The sequence below is a fragment of the Xiphophorus maculatus genome, chromosome 8 (genome assembly GCF_002775205.1).
Source record: "Xiphophorus maculatus strain JP 163 A chromosome 8, X_maculatus-5.0-male, whole genome shotgun sequence".
NCBI classification, from domain to species: Eukaryota; Metazoa; Chordata; class Actinopteri; order Cyprinodontiformes; family Poeciliidae; genus Xiphophorus; species Xiphophorus maculatus.
In genome coordinates this window covers 966,924-981,942 of record NC_036450.1, presented here as the reverse complement: position 1 = coordinate 981,942, position 15,019 = coordinate 966,924, and the positions used below count along the sequence as shown (strand labels likewise).

Here is a 15,019-nt window from a genome sequence, read left to right as displayed (position 1 = left end):
CTGCTTTCTTAAACAGGGCCCTGGAGGTTTGTCTTAGTCAGTCATCAATAGTAATTAAACTTTTGTTACTTGCATTTTCTTAAAACTAAAATTGCATTTTCTATTACTGGCCTTTTAATTTATTAATGAATACAATATATTTTTTATATTTCAGGCGTTTCTGAAGGAATGTATCTTGTTTAGAAAATAATTGTTTAAATGATTAGCTATTTCATATTATTTAGTTAAAAATCCAATGTCTCCAAGTGGTAGGAAGTAAATGTATTGCCTTTCAAGAAAGAATTTAGGGTTGTCCCTAATTGTTTACTGTCGTTCTACCTTTTTGTATTTTCTTTTGATAGTAGGTCTTGTATTGTTATATAATTTCTCAGTTTCAGAAATGTAAGCCAGTCTGACTAAGGTCCAGATTTAACTGCAGTTAGCTTAGTTTGGTCTCTAATCAGCATTTATTTTAAATGACCATATGGCCATGGGGTGTGTCTTTAACACACTGAGAACTTCTTTCCAGGACCATGTTTGTTCAGAATATTATTTATCAAACATCTGAAATTCCTCTTATGTCCAGTCAGGATTTTTAATCTTGTTTACATATTTATCAAGATTATAACTGTTTAGTATTCTTTTTTGATGATTTTTAAGTCAATCTTCAACATTTTTGGGACTTGGTCTGTTGGATGTATTTTGGCTCCCAACCTGCAAGGAATCAACCAAGAACACAAGTTGCTTTTCTGCAGAAGAGGGGAGAGAAGCTAGACACGGAGAGCTCCCAGTCCTCAACTACCTTTTATTGAAACAGAGTATAACCTAATCACATTGTAGCTCTAAACAGCTGCAATGTGGCCCAATTGATTACACAGCATTTAAATAAAAGCTCTTTTCTTTAAGTCTGAGTGTGACTATTGACGTGGCATTGTTTCCTGTGTCTCTCTGCGGATATCATCTCAGCGAGTCACAAGCTTCTGGTCACCACTGTCCCCATGTCCTGGAACAGTTAATTAAAAGAAAAGGAGCCTAGTAAAAACACAAAAGAATAATAATATGAAAACATAACCATTCAGACAAACTCATAGTTTAAATGAACTTGGATAATAATTTTCCCAGCATGCTCCTCCTCATATTGTCTGGTAGATGAGCCTGATGGTTAGCAGGTGCATCTGACCAGCCAGCAGATCTGCCCTCCAGGGAACAGCAGCTCTGGGACTCCCTCTAGTGGATGACTGTAGGAATGACACAGCCCCACCCAAGGCCCAAAACCATTCCTCCCAACAAATTCTGTCTGCTTCCATCCAAGACAAATACATTGCTTTTGGAGAATGTCAGTGATTAAGTTGTAAAGTACTTTAATAGTTTAAAGGATCAAACAAAATCTAGAAATACTTCATGCCATGACTTGATTAAATATGGCACTACTTCTTCTTGTTATCCATGTGTTTGCTCTTTAACCTCCAAACAAAATATTTAATTTCTTATGATCAGCAGAAACTCAGCGCTCAGAAAGGACCTGTCAGAGCTGGTACAAAGGACTTTGGTACATCCCACTTCTGAAAGCTTGGGACTATAAAAACCGAGCTTTGATACATTTTATTGTTTTTATGTTCAGTAGTTTTTCATATGTAATGTCTTGTTCTTTATAGGTATGTTTTAGCACCGCCTTGTAGTAACACACTAAAGCCAGTACTTCGATTTATCCTTTATCATCCATTATCTAACACTACAGGCAGGTTCATCAGGGCTGCTGGTGCCTACCTCCATCAGTCAGTGGACAAGAGGCCGGGTACACCCTGGAAAGGTCGCCAGTCCATCACAGGGCACCACACAGAAAGACAGTATAAATAACCATGCACACACATATTCAGGAGAATATAGATGTCTTTGGACTGTAGCTGTGACTCGGAGAGAACATTCACAGAGAACATGCAAACTGCAGACTGGGACTCCTAGGAGGTGCTACCAACTGCTCCACTGTGCAGCCCAGTTAGATATTCTAAATTATATCTCTAAGACTGTCAGGAAGCTGGAAAAATAAAGCCAATTTCTACATTAAAATTATTACGTGGAGATGGGAGGATTTTATAATTCTTCTTCTGATAACTCTTTCACTTTGTAGTTTGTAAATGTATATCCAGTTTTAAGACATATCTAATATTTTCATCAGGATTTCCTTTGGGTTTGCTCATTCAGGAGATTCCTCAATTATCAACCTTTAATAGCTTTGAAATGGATACCTGAATGTGTGTGTGTAAATGGCTGAATGTGTATAAATAAGTAGCTATATGTATGCAGGGCATTTACTATTTACCTAACCACATTTGACTAAGTCAGTGGTTCCCAAAGTGTGGGGCGTGCACTGAAGTGTGAAATAAACTTCAGTGGAGTTTAAAAACAAAATATGTGTATAGGTTTATGTCTGGTTCAACGATGTGTGCCCAGTTGATTTTTTTTTTCAACCAGTGGTACAGTTTTTCCACCTTGTGGCGCAGGTGGTACAAAAAACCCTATGAAATTTATTGTAATACATAGGGGGGCCCTGAAAAAGTGACTTTCTAAGTGATGATCTAGTAAAGATACATTGAACAGTTTGTTACACAAAGATTTTATTCAAGGACTCCAAAAACCCACAAAAAACAAAATGTGAATGAATGAATCAGCTGGATTCAAAGAAGTAACAAATTATTTCTAATGGTTTTAGAAATAATACTTACTTGTACTTACTGAACACACATTAAAATATGTGTTCAGTAAGTACATATGGTAAGGTGTGTGTCTGTGTGTGGGGGTGTCGGGGTGTGTGTGTGTGTGTGGGGGGGGTGTCGGGGTGTGTGTCTGTGTGTGGGGGTGTCGGGGTGTGTCTGTGTGTGGGGGGGGTGTCGGGGTGTGTGTCTGTGTGTGGGGGTGTCGGGGTGTGTGGGGGTGTGTGTGGGGGGGGGTGTCGGGGTGTGTGTCTGTGTGTGGGGGGGGTGTCGGGGTGTGTGTCTGTGTGTGGGGGTGTCGGGGTGTGTGTGTGGGGGGGGGTGTCGGGGTGTGTGTGTGTGTGGGGGGGGGGGGGGGGGGGGGGTCGGGGTGTGTGTCTGTGTGTGTGTGTGTGTGTGTGTGTGTGAATCACATTTTGGGAGTAATAATGTCCAGTATGAACACCACGTCATTTAGATATGCTTAGTGTTATGCTAGCATATATTTTTAAGCATATCTTGTACATTTGATTAATTTCTGTAATCCAATTAACAGCTTTTACATCAAGGAATGTTATATTAAAAACAATACCAACATACAAAAAAAATGTACTTATGATTTAAAAAATTCTGTATTTTTATCTGTCTTTAAACTTTACATACAGGCATAGATTTTTAGACTATACTGACCATTAATTTAAAATAATCCCTCCACCACATATTGAAGGCAATGTATTATGAACATTTCTGAACCAATGGGTTAAACTTTTTAATGTTTACAATGAATGTTTTCACAGATTTATTTCTCATCATAAACTACACTTGAGAAACTCGTTTGTATCTTAGTGCTGCTTTGGTTCCTTCATCCACTTTTCTCTTCAGTTCCTCCAGTTTCTGGACTTTGCTTGTGTCTCCTTTTTCTTTTGTCTTCTCAATCAGGAAGTCCAAGTGGACATTAATAGACACTGAATCAACTTTGAGAGCAATCTCCTCCAGTCTAATGACATGTTGGTAGGCCTCATCCACAAGTTTGGATTTTTCTTCCAGAAGTTGCTGCTTTTCCTTTTCAAGGTTTTCCAGATAACGTGTCTGGTCCTCAAACTTTGTTTTATTTTCACAGTCATGTTTCCTCTTCGGTATTCTCTTCTCAACTCTCCTTGTTTTGTTTTTGTATATCCATGTTTGTTTAACATGAACTGATGCAGGACACTTTTTGGAACAAACAGTGCAGTGGCCTCCTCTCATCACCTCACAGAACTCAGGAAACCAGGTCTTGGTGCATCCATCTTTGTGACAGTTTTCCTTACAGACAGGACAGGTCACAGCTCCTTGATAGAAGATTAGCCACTTCTGTCCACCTTTGATACCTTCTTTAGTAACATAGGGCTCATCAACAAGTATAGTGACCTCTTTTCCCATCTCTTCTTCATGCATCTTGAGTCCTTCTTGAATCTGTTTGATTTCTGTCTCCTTCTGTTCAGTCAGTCTGATTCTGTCCAGCAGGTTTTGGATGCAGGCTGTCAGTCTGATGCGTTCATTCATCACTTCTGTTGTTATTTTCAGTTTTTGAGGTGAAACTTTTTCAACAAAGACCGTAAACTCTCGCATTCCTTTCTCTGATATTCTATCAGCTCTTGTAAAGTACTCTGCTTCATCTGTGCGATCTTCATTCTGCTGGTTGTTGAACAAGAAATAAACTGGTTGATTGTTTTCATTTTTTGCACATCTGAGGTTTGCAGCTTCAAGAGCTTGAAGAGCATTTTTAGGTGTTCTTCCATTTGAGTGAGTCATGAGAGCCACAATGTTTTTCTCCATGTCATTTCCAAACAGAGACATCACCGAATCAAAGATGTACATCAATCTGTCACTTAGTCTGTTATCAGTTGCCTTCATCACCAGACCTACTGCATGAACTATGTGAAAACCGTTTTCTGTCTCAAACAATTTACGCATCCTGCCAGTGACTATGTCATCTTGTTTGATTCCTTTGGTGCTTCCATATCCAGGAGTATCAATGATGGTGATTGAATAGGGCAGAATTTTACCTTCACAACTACAGATCTCATATATGATCACATCTGGTGTTTCACCTTCTTGCCTATCTACGATCTGAAACCAGACCCCATCCTCAAACTGAACTCCCATTACATGGTTGAAAATAACATTGACCAAGGAGGATTTTCCTGACCCTGTTTCACCAACAAGTAAGATGGTTTTATTATTCTGCTTAGTGTCTTTTGTACCAAAAGTCACTTTGGACAGAGATCCAAACTTCTCCGTTTCTGTTTTCAGTTGATAGATCTTTGGATGTCCTGAGGAGATTAAGTCACAAGTGGAAATCAGTTTTGTCAGAATGGGATTCTCGATCCTGCAAAAGAAAAAGCACAAACTTGCTCAAAGAACCTTTAACGTTTTGTACATGTTTCCTTAGTGAACTAAATGTCTGAAGTCTAAACAAAAAAACTAACAACACAATAACTAACTTACCTTTCTGATATTGCAAAGTACTGTAGATTATAAAGAAATGTAATTTAGAGGAAGATATTATTGCATACAGGATTTCAGACAAAACCCCTCCTATGAAAGTATTCTCCAGAGTAGAATTTAGTTTGGGCCTAAATAAATCCAGCCCAGCCCAGCCATAGCCCACTGACATTGTGTCAGAGCTCGATTAACGCACTTGATCCAGACCTCTGACTTCACACTCTACTTGCCTATTAATATAACTTCCCCTATTGTTAGCACTTGTTTAGCATCAAGCATATAATTTTGTCTTGACCACATCCAAATTTCTGGTCGGTCTCAAACTTTATATCACTCTCTAAACTACTCCAGAAAGACATTTAATCTAACATGGCCATTGCCTTCCTACTGACCCAATCCGCAAGCAGAATTACAAGTTGTGAACAATGATGTTGATTTTCTGCAATGCTTTAGAATTGCATGTAGTTTTAGCAATGGCAGTGGAGGAAGTGAAGGCAGCCATTCAGGCCATATTGGACACACTTTCAAATATTGAATCAACATTACACATGCCTAGTTTGGATCTCTTTGCAATTCGTGTCTTAGTGTCGAACTGGGTAAAATTTAAAACTGTCTCCAGGAAGCAATAATCTCTCAGTAGCTGAGAGCCCAGAGCTTCTGAATGAAGGAATGAATTGAAAAAGGGACTGTTTTTTTTACCAGGCTATGTTTAACCATAAAATTATTTAAATATTGTTCTTGACCATTTCCTTTGCTAATAAAATAGATTGTTCCAAATAATCTAAAAAATATTATTTCTATTTTTTTCTCTTCTAGGATTTGAAAGCAATTATTGCAGTTTAATGACGCTTGTGTCCACATATGCACTATTTGGAGCATGACATCCAGCTGGCAATTTTCTCAGGATTAAAGGATATTAAAGCAGATAAAGCTACAAAGAGACTTGAATATTTGATACTTAATTTAAACCTTCATGATGACAATTTACTTTTTAATGTTTCTGCTTTGTTTTTTTTCTTCTGTTTGAGTTTAATTGTTAATTCTGCGTATTCTGGTAATATTTATTAAACCAAAGCGATGAATAATGGAATTGGTTTATTTGTAACGAACACTGAAAGCTCTTACAAGCTGACTACCTTCAGCCTACACCTTTTCAAACTAAACAACCCTTAAATTATTTCTGTTTATTTTGAATCTTATTGACTGGAGTTGGTGTTGATTTACTGGAACAACTATCATTTCATGTGTGTTTTAGATCTAATAAACTATCTTAAATATCCTGGTAAATATAGCATTTACTTTGAAATAGTGTAACAGTAAGAAACCAATACAATCAATCTCATATGGATTCCTTTATTCACAGTGAAAGAAAAATATTTTTCACAAATTCATTTTAAATATTCTCAGTTAACAAGCCAAAGGTGTTCATAGTACAAACAAGAAAATTAAATACAACATTTATAAATGCAAGCAACAAGTAATTCCACACATTACCACTTTAGGTGTTTCCTGCTGTGCTAAAAACAAAGATGTCCTGACATAACATAACCACTGTCCTCTTAATAGGTTTGGTTTTCATATTGTTACATGAAAGTATTCACAAAAATAAATATATGAAACAAGTACCTATGTCAGGCATCACTACTGGCATCACTTTTAAAAGCTTTTTAATGAGTTCTGATCTGCTTCATCTGATCAGACCCAGTGTAGTACTAATACTTTTACCAAGCTTCACAGTTTTACAGTTTCAATGCAATCAACAGTTCTCTACTGCTACAAATAAGACACAGCAAATATATATTATCTAAGCTTGAGATTCTTACTTTTCAATCACATCAAAACCAGTTTTGTTTTTACTATATTGCAGAAAGTTGAAGCTTGAATTATACTACTTCAGCTGCAGGATTACCTAATAATACCACCATGCCATCACTTTACGACACTGTAACACCTTTGTGTCTGGATTCCCTTCAGGAGCACATCTCTGTAGCCGGCAGTAAACTGCATTCTCTACAAATCGTGCAGGCAGAAGATGTCAGCTTGAGATAGAATAATGCTGTCAGACTGCTGACAATATTTAAATTAGCATGTTAGTTGACAAATAAAACTGAACATTAACCCTAAGCCAACAGAGACCAGAAAACCATCATGGAGTCAAAGTGACATTGAAAGTGAAACAATTAAAAATAGCTCTTGTGCACTCTTTGAGTTATGGAGTCAAATATGGATGTTTAGAGCTTTATTTTGATTGATTTTAAATGTTTTCACTGTTCTGTTCTATCACTTTGAAATACTTAATAGTAATAATAATAATAATATGCTTTCTTTAAATAAGTTATTATTATTATCTTCTTCATTATTGTCATAATTGTTATTATTGCTATCCCTTCAACTGCATGTCTTTCAAGTTCATTATCTTTTATGGCCTTTCTGCACTAAGACACTCCATGATGAGAGGCAGTAACACAGAAAATCCTCATTTAAATAGGATGGTCTGCACTACTTCTGCACCTGCAGTCAACTGGGCACAGTATCTTTGTAGATAGTGTGCAGCACACCCACTGACTGCATATGCTGTTTTTGCTCTTATAATTTAGTACTCCTTATTTGGGATCTTTTAAGCCCAGACCCTTTAAAAGATGCCTGAGCTAATGTATCTGCTGCCACATTGTGCTAATAATTAAGACCTAGCATACATTTGGATTGGTATAATTCTGGTTTTAGTGAACCTACATTGTTCTCCTAACTTATTTGGACATTTTTGACAAATAGACAAATACAACAAACATTCCATTGTAAAAGCTTGATCATCTATGGTGTTTACTATCACTTGTGGTCAAAGGATTCTCATGAGTATCATTGCCACCAAATTTATTTTTATACATTTTAAAATAATCTTGATGTTTTTCACTTCAGATGAAAATTTACCAAATACAGCTACTACAGCCTTCATATTTAGTTTGAGTTCAGGGATGTGAATGGCTGTGGAGGAAGCTGGACTGTCTCATGTTCATTGCATTGTGTCTGTTATGTTACCCCACACATACTGCAGTGCTAATTTAGTTCCGTCATCCTGTCTGCTGTTCATCTCCTCCAGTTTCTGCACCTTTGCTCTATCTCCCTTTTCTTTCAGCTTCTCAATCAGAAAGTCCAAGTACAAAAATGTAGAAACTGAATCAACCTTCAGGGCGATCTGCTCCAGTCGAACAACGTGTCTGAAGGCTTCATCAACAAGTTGGGACTTCTGTGTTGAAAGTTCCTTCATGTCCTTTTCCATATGTTTTAAAAGGCTTAACTTCTTCTCGCAATCTGCCTTGTTCTTCATATACTTCTCTTCCATAGCTTTCATAGTCCACTGAACTCTCCTGGTCTTGTTGACATATCTCCAGGCCTCTCTTACATGAGCCGATGCGGGACATTTCCCAGTGCAGACAGTGCAGCGGCCCCTCTTCATGACCTCGCAGTGTTGTGGACTCGGAACAAGTGTACATCCAGGATAGTGACAGTTTTCCTCACAGACTGTGCAGCACATAGCTTTTTCAAAAATACTATGCCTCATCACCTTTTTACTTTTAGTAGGTTCCTTCACCTTGTAGACTTCTGTAATTTCTACAGTGAAGTTTTCATTCTTCCTCATCTCCTCTGAATGTTTCTTTAGAGCCTTTTGGATTTTATTAATTTCCTTCTCTTTCTGTTCAGTCAGTTGGATTCTGGCCTGGAGGTTTTGGATAGAGGCCATCAGGCTGATGCGCTCACTCAAAACTTGAGCAGTGGTCATCACTCTTTTAGGTGCAGTGTTATGCAGGAATGCTGTGAGTGCTCTCATTCCTTTGTCTGAAATTTTGTCTGCCATTTGCAGGAATTCTGCGTCTTCTTCTTCTGTTCGGTCTTCATTCTGGCAGTTATCAAACAGAAAGTAAACAGGCTGGTTCTTTTCAGTTTTGGCACATTTAATTTTTGTTTGTTCAAGGGCTTCAATGGCATTTCTGGGTCTCTGTCCATCTGAGTGAGTGAGAAGAGCAACAATGTTGTTCTCTAGGTTTCTTCCAAAAAGAGACATCACTGAGTTCAGGACATACGATAATCTGTCATTAACACGATTATCTGTAGCCTTCATCACCAAACCCACTGCATGAATCTCATAAACTCCATCTTCTGATCGAAACAAGTCAAACAATCTGTGACTAACAATTGTGTCATATTCAAATCCTCTGGTGTCTCCAAATCCAGGAGTATCGATGATGGTCAGGGAGAACGGCATAGTTTTATCTTCAAAACCAAAAATCTCGTACACGATCACGTCTGATGTCTGACTGTCAGACTGACTGCTCCCGTCCTCCTCTACAATCTGAAACCAGATTTTATCCTCCCACTTGACTCCCATGGCGTAGTTGACCATAGTGTTGATCAGGGTTGATTTTCCAGCCCCTGATTCTCCAACAAGTAAGATAGTTTTGTTTATCTTGTTGATGTTTATTTTACCGAAGGTTACTTTTGTCACAGGTCCAGTCTCCTCCTTTTTTAGCTTTAGCTGGTAGATAGCAGGAAATCCTTGTTGGATCAGAAGACTTTTAGAGATGACCTCCTTGTATTTGGTGGAGAAATTCCTGTAGAAAAAATCCATAATTTACCCTTTGAAGATATAAGATGTGTAGATAATAGGCCCAAAATTATTCATACCCCTGGCAGATTTAGTCTTTTAATTTGACCATCAGATTTTTTTCTGAAAGGAAGTCATAATGTCCTGAAATGGTTAAGTCAGAGTCATGACCTGAATATGTAGTGAGGTAAAGTTTGGTGTGGTGGCAATGAGGCCTTCTGTCCTGAAAGACTTGAAACTCAACAAAAAGATAAACCATCACAAGGGCCAAGATGCAGAGAGTTGCTCAACTGTTGGAAGAATGGTTTTACTGCTGTAATGCCAATGATTTTCCCATATATTATTATGGATAACTTTTTCAATGCATTTCTTTCAATGGAGGATAAATAAAAATAGACAATTGTTTTCCAAAATTTACACTGGTTTTCAACTTTTGTTTATGAGAACCCTGTCTCATTTTCTCTGAAAAACAAAGTTCTTGATTTAATGAAAATAATATTGAATCTAAATCTGCTAATGGTGTGAATGACTGGGCTTAATGGTAATCTTAGAAATATTTATGGTTGGTGCAGATTTTGTTTTAGAGGACATTGAGTACCTTATGTAAATCTGGCTCTTTTTCAGTGGAAGCATATGTTACTTATACATTTGCTGATTAACTTGATACTAAATATACTAAGTCACTAGTTGACAAAATTTTTTGCTATAAAATATTTTATAATTTATGGTCGTATTTGTAAAGTAGAAGCCATGAAAACACAGAACAGATGCAATTTATTAAGATCGGTATAGATCAGATTGCTATGTGAAAGTGACTCACCAAACCAAGACAAACACTTTCCCACTTCTAAAAGTATTAACTGCATTTATGATATCCACTGCCAGCATCAGTTCCTGTGCACTGGAAAGAGCTTTCTTTAACCTTCAGTTTCTTCTCCAATTTTAATGTCACTATGTCTTAGCATGTAGCTCAATGGCTGTGTAGCACTTCAAGAGGCACATGCTTGTAGTTAATCTCATTCTTAACTATGAATAATTTCTTTTATATCACACTGGTGACAAGCAGAAGTAAAGATGAGTCCTCTGATAGCATACTCTGTGCTGATGGGTTCATTTTGAAGCTTCATGGAGGTTTGCATACTGTACTCTGTAGGACAGGGGTCTCTAACCCTTGTCCTCAAAATTTACAGTCGACAAAGTTTTAGATGCCACCCTAGTCCAACACACATGAATCAAATGAATCGCTCATTTCCAGGCATTTCCCAATGTTGATGGCATACTGAAGAGGGGTTTCAATCATTTGATTAAACTGTGTTGTAGCCGGGATGCATCTAAAACCTGCAGGACATTACACCTTGAGGACTAGAGTTGGAGACGTGTTATGTAGGATATAGGAGGACTTCACTACTTTGGTATTAGAAAGTTTATTTTAGTAATAGAACTATTTACACAAGTTTGTCAAGAAAAGCTTCTTGTTCATTTTGGTGAGCGCATGTATGCTTGTGTTGCACTCAAGTGCGTATCAAGAATATAAAGATTTTACAAATTTTTCTGGGTATAATTGATTTCAGCTGTCAAACAGACACTGGTTACTCAGGTAACTTATTTAGTCCTAGAGCACAAATAAGAGAGCAAACTAAAGGCCTTCACATACTCAGGCATACTGTGTGCATTCTATGAACTGCGCGGACTCCGAGCATACTGTCCATGGACGGTTGGGTCTTCATACTCAAGCATACTGATTACCTAAAATTCTCTCGTGACAAATCCCTTTATTTCATACAATTCTAGTGAGAACTAGCGAGTTTGATGAGCTATTTGGGCGCCTAGTTCTGTTTCTTCTCCATCTGGGAAGCCTGAACACACCAGTCAGTGCGGGACAGAGAATTACAGTCACATGTCATCCTGCAAAGACGTGAACTGCTACCCAGAGCAGCGCAGCATCCTACTGCAGATCGGGACAGAGGAGCAGCAGGAGGCTGCGCTGAATTTAGCTGTAATCCAACGGGATCACTTCATAATAAACCTGGTTTAATATGTGCCAAGAGCACAATTGTGGTCGGCATTATAGTTTGTGCAGCAATCCAAAATGAGCTTTCCCACTCATCCTTTCATTGCCATTGTTCAGAAAAAAAAGATCAGACTCAACATATCGGACCATCTCTGCTCCGCTGCTGATGAAGAAGTCTGGGATGATGTCCTGTTTTTTGTTCTTATAGTTCTGCATAATACGCCATGTCAATATTTGCACATATATTGCTGATATAGCCTGTTACTGTGAAGCATTGTTGGTTTCGTTTCCATTACGTCACCGCGACAACTCTATATCGACTTTTATCGTGTTGATGTCAACTTTAAGACAATCATGTAACCCCTATTCTCAAATTTATCAGCCCGGTGTCACATGAAAACCAGTTTGATGTGAACACTGTTTCCACGGATATGTGGTCATAAAAATGTATCCTTGCGCGGACAGAAGTACGCCACAGTATGTGGGGGCCTTAAGATGTCTGCTTGGAAAAGATATTCAGATCAAGTATTGTGATGTCATCAGACTTCCAGGTAAATGGCACCAAGGAGGATGCTTCTTTAAAGCAGGACAAAAGAATGACGATGCTCACGTCTTGGAGCAAAAGGCAGTTCAGTCAAGACTCTGATCTTTGAACTAGCCTGTTTTTTCAAGTTTGTTTATAAATTTGTAGATTTGAAACTACTTTATAGACGGTAATGTTACATTGCTATATTTTTTACTGCTATTTTCAGTTGGTTAGAGAAACCTGTAGATTCTTAAACGTTATTGCACATCTGCGTTACTCAGCATATGGCTGTTTGACAAAGATGATTTGTCTTGGCTAATGTAACAAAGATATTTTAAACAATGTCAACTTTGCATTAAGCATATCATTATTGACTGAAGGACATTTAATGAAAACAGTCAAAAATATCCATGAAGACTCCTTCATGTTTATGACAGCGTCATGTCAGTCTTATGTACACTGCTTCAGATAAAGTGTTAGCGATTTGCCAAAGAAGAATGGGCTGGGATTCCTCAGGAGAGGCAGTAAAGACTTGATACAAACTACAATAAAGGACAGCTTGCTCTTACCCAGAAAAAAAAGATACACAATTGACTGTTAGCATCAGAGGGGTGATCATTTGACTCTGGTAGTTATGCAAGCATCCAAAATAAAACTATGTTTGGAAAAGCGGTATTGAAAAGTCGATGACCTGTTTAAGATCAAAACTTAAACAGGAAAACTTTAAATTTCATGGAGGAGGGTAATAATCTTAACTTGACTACACACACACACACACACACACCTATACATATATATATACTGTATATATATATATATACAGTACATACAGTATATACTATGTATGTACCTCGCTCTAAGAAATTAGAGTGAGATAGTAACATGACATTAGTCTGGCAACCCGGAGTTACAAACTGTCCAATTTGCAAACTAATTTTTTTTCCAATCAGAATCCAACTGCTGTTTGACTCCATTATTTTTAAAAAATCCTGTTAAACCCTTTTCAGACAGATATGTTTTAAGTGAAACTCATCTGTTTGAAAAGTGCAATTTAAATAAAATTTTAAATTTACATTACAAAGTCCTAATGTTTGAATTTTAACAAAATAAGCATTTGTTTTTTGTGATACTCTGTGACTTCAACAGGCTTTTATTGTGGAAAAATCCATGAGTGATGGTTGTTTGTGCCATCTTGTGGTGACACTGTGCAATTACACAAAACAAACGAAATGAGCCCACGCCTGGACAGACGGGGAGCTGTATTCATCTGCAGCTTGACTCAGGGCTGCAGTTTTTCATAAGTCAGTTTCCTCTCTTGCTCAGGGCAGGGAACAGGAGAATCCAGTTTATTTACTTTGGATCAACATTATTAGCTTTTTCTTCTTTTGGTTTCTTATTTTGTTTGTATTTCCTTTTAATTCCTGTAAAGCACTTTGTATTGCCTTGTTGCTGAAAATGTGCTATGTAAATAAAACTACCTTTACCTTTACATGTACGTCCTGCACTTTATTAGTAATGAGATCATCAAAGTGAGCACCGTAATTACCCTAACCTGAGAAGCAGAGCCGATGAGTGCAACAGGTGATGGTCTGTCTTAGTTTAGTAGCCAATCATTTGGGTTATGGGAAAACTACCCAGCACTGTTTCACAAGATTTATTTATCCATCTTTTCATCTTTGTGCTTTTTGTTATCTTTGGTTAAAACGTTCTGTGAACAATTTCTAACATCAGCTGAAAGATGTTTATCTGAAAGGATCTGTGCTTTGAATAAGAGTTTCTGTCACAAAATCATTAAAGTTAATGTTCCACAGCAAACGAAAAATCTCTTATCACATGTTAAAATGTCTACTAGTAATTTTGTCAGACATTACTCGACATTACTTTGATTTGCTTTCAGATGTTAAGAGCAAATAAGTTACTCACGATCTTTCCATTGTGCGGACGTTGTTCACAACGGCGATGTTGAAACACGACTCAGTGTCTAAGAAGAAAAATCAAAAAGGTGTAGCTGCTGTTTTCATTCATTTCTACTGCAATTGCAAAATATTAGACATTTATTGATGTCTGTCACTGTGACATTAATAAAATACCATTTTGATACAAATGTGTTTATTAGTAAATACAGGAGTTCTTTGATTATTAAACTCTCATTTAAAATTGTTAAATTACAAATGATGAAAAAGCAAATTAGTAGCCTCAAAATGTCCTAGTTTTTCTGAATCATGCTATTTGTGTGAATATTCTGTTGTTTCTTATGCCATTTAGCTAAACTAATCCTAATTAAAATCTGAGCCTACCTGTGTGTAAATTACCCAGAGTCCTTGTGAAGCTCAGGGAGGGTGAGACGGCAGATCTAAGATTAGTCAGTGCGCCGAGTTTTTATACTGGCAGGGAGGAGAAAACACTGATCACATGGTTTCTGACAAACTCATCATGAAATGAAATATTTGGCTGAAGAGACCGACAACATTCCCTGAAACATTCCCTGAAACATTTCCTGAAGTTAAAACACGACAAACAGCAACCAGGCACGTAATGAAAGGGCATAAAATAATAGAATAATAGACTTTTTAACTTGTTTGTTAATTAAGAAAGACTTGGAGATTCATTTACATTTAATTACTGCTGATAATTCATTTAGAAGCACAACAGAAAACTTTCTGTTTTATTAGCTTTTGTTTAAAAATTGTATTAATAAATTATGAAAAGCATATGTAGTATTTTAACTC

The 15,019-nt window shown here is 37.3% G+C and overlaps 2 protein-coding genes across 3 annotated transcripts; both read right to left on the bottom strand.

Annotated features, from left to right (window-relative positions):
* Positions 1–3,425: 3,425 nt before the first annotated feature.
* LOC111609543 lies at positions 3,426–9,706 on the bottom strand. The gene is made up of 2 exons (XM_023338654.1): positions 9,636–9,706; positions 3,426–5,037 (listed from the first exon to the last, which is right to left on the bottom strand). The coding sequence occupies exon 2, from the start codon at positions 4,812–4,814 to the stop codon at positions 3,486–3,488; it is 1,329 nt and encodes a 442-aa protein (XP_023194422.1). The 5' UTR covers positions 4,815–5,037; positions 9,636–9,706; the 3' UTR covers positions 3,426–3,485.
* LOC111609542 (septin-2-like) lies at positions 3,426–14,641 on the bottom strand. Of its 2 annotated transcripts, none has more exons than XM_023338652.1 (3): positions 14,588–14,641; positions 14,214–14,271; positions 3,426–9,760 (listed from the first exon to the last, which is right to left on the bottom strand). In XM_023338652.1, exons 2-3 carry the CDS (start codon positions 14,222–14,224, stop codon positions 8,164–8,166), a joined length of 1,608 nt encoding a protein of 535 aa, XP_023194420.1. In that variant the 5' UTR covers positions 14,225–14,271; positions 14,588–14,641; the 3' UTR covers positions 3,426–8,163. The 2 variants fall into 2 exon arrangements, with proteins under 2 accessions (XP_023194420.1, XP_023194421.1); XM_023338653.1 differs by having other exon boundaries at positions 14,603–14,638.
* Between the last annotated feature and the right edge of the window lie 378 nt (positions 14,642–15,019).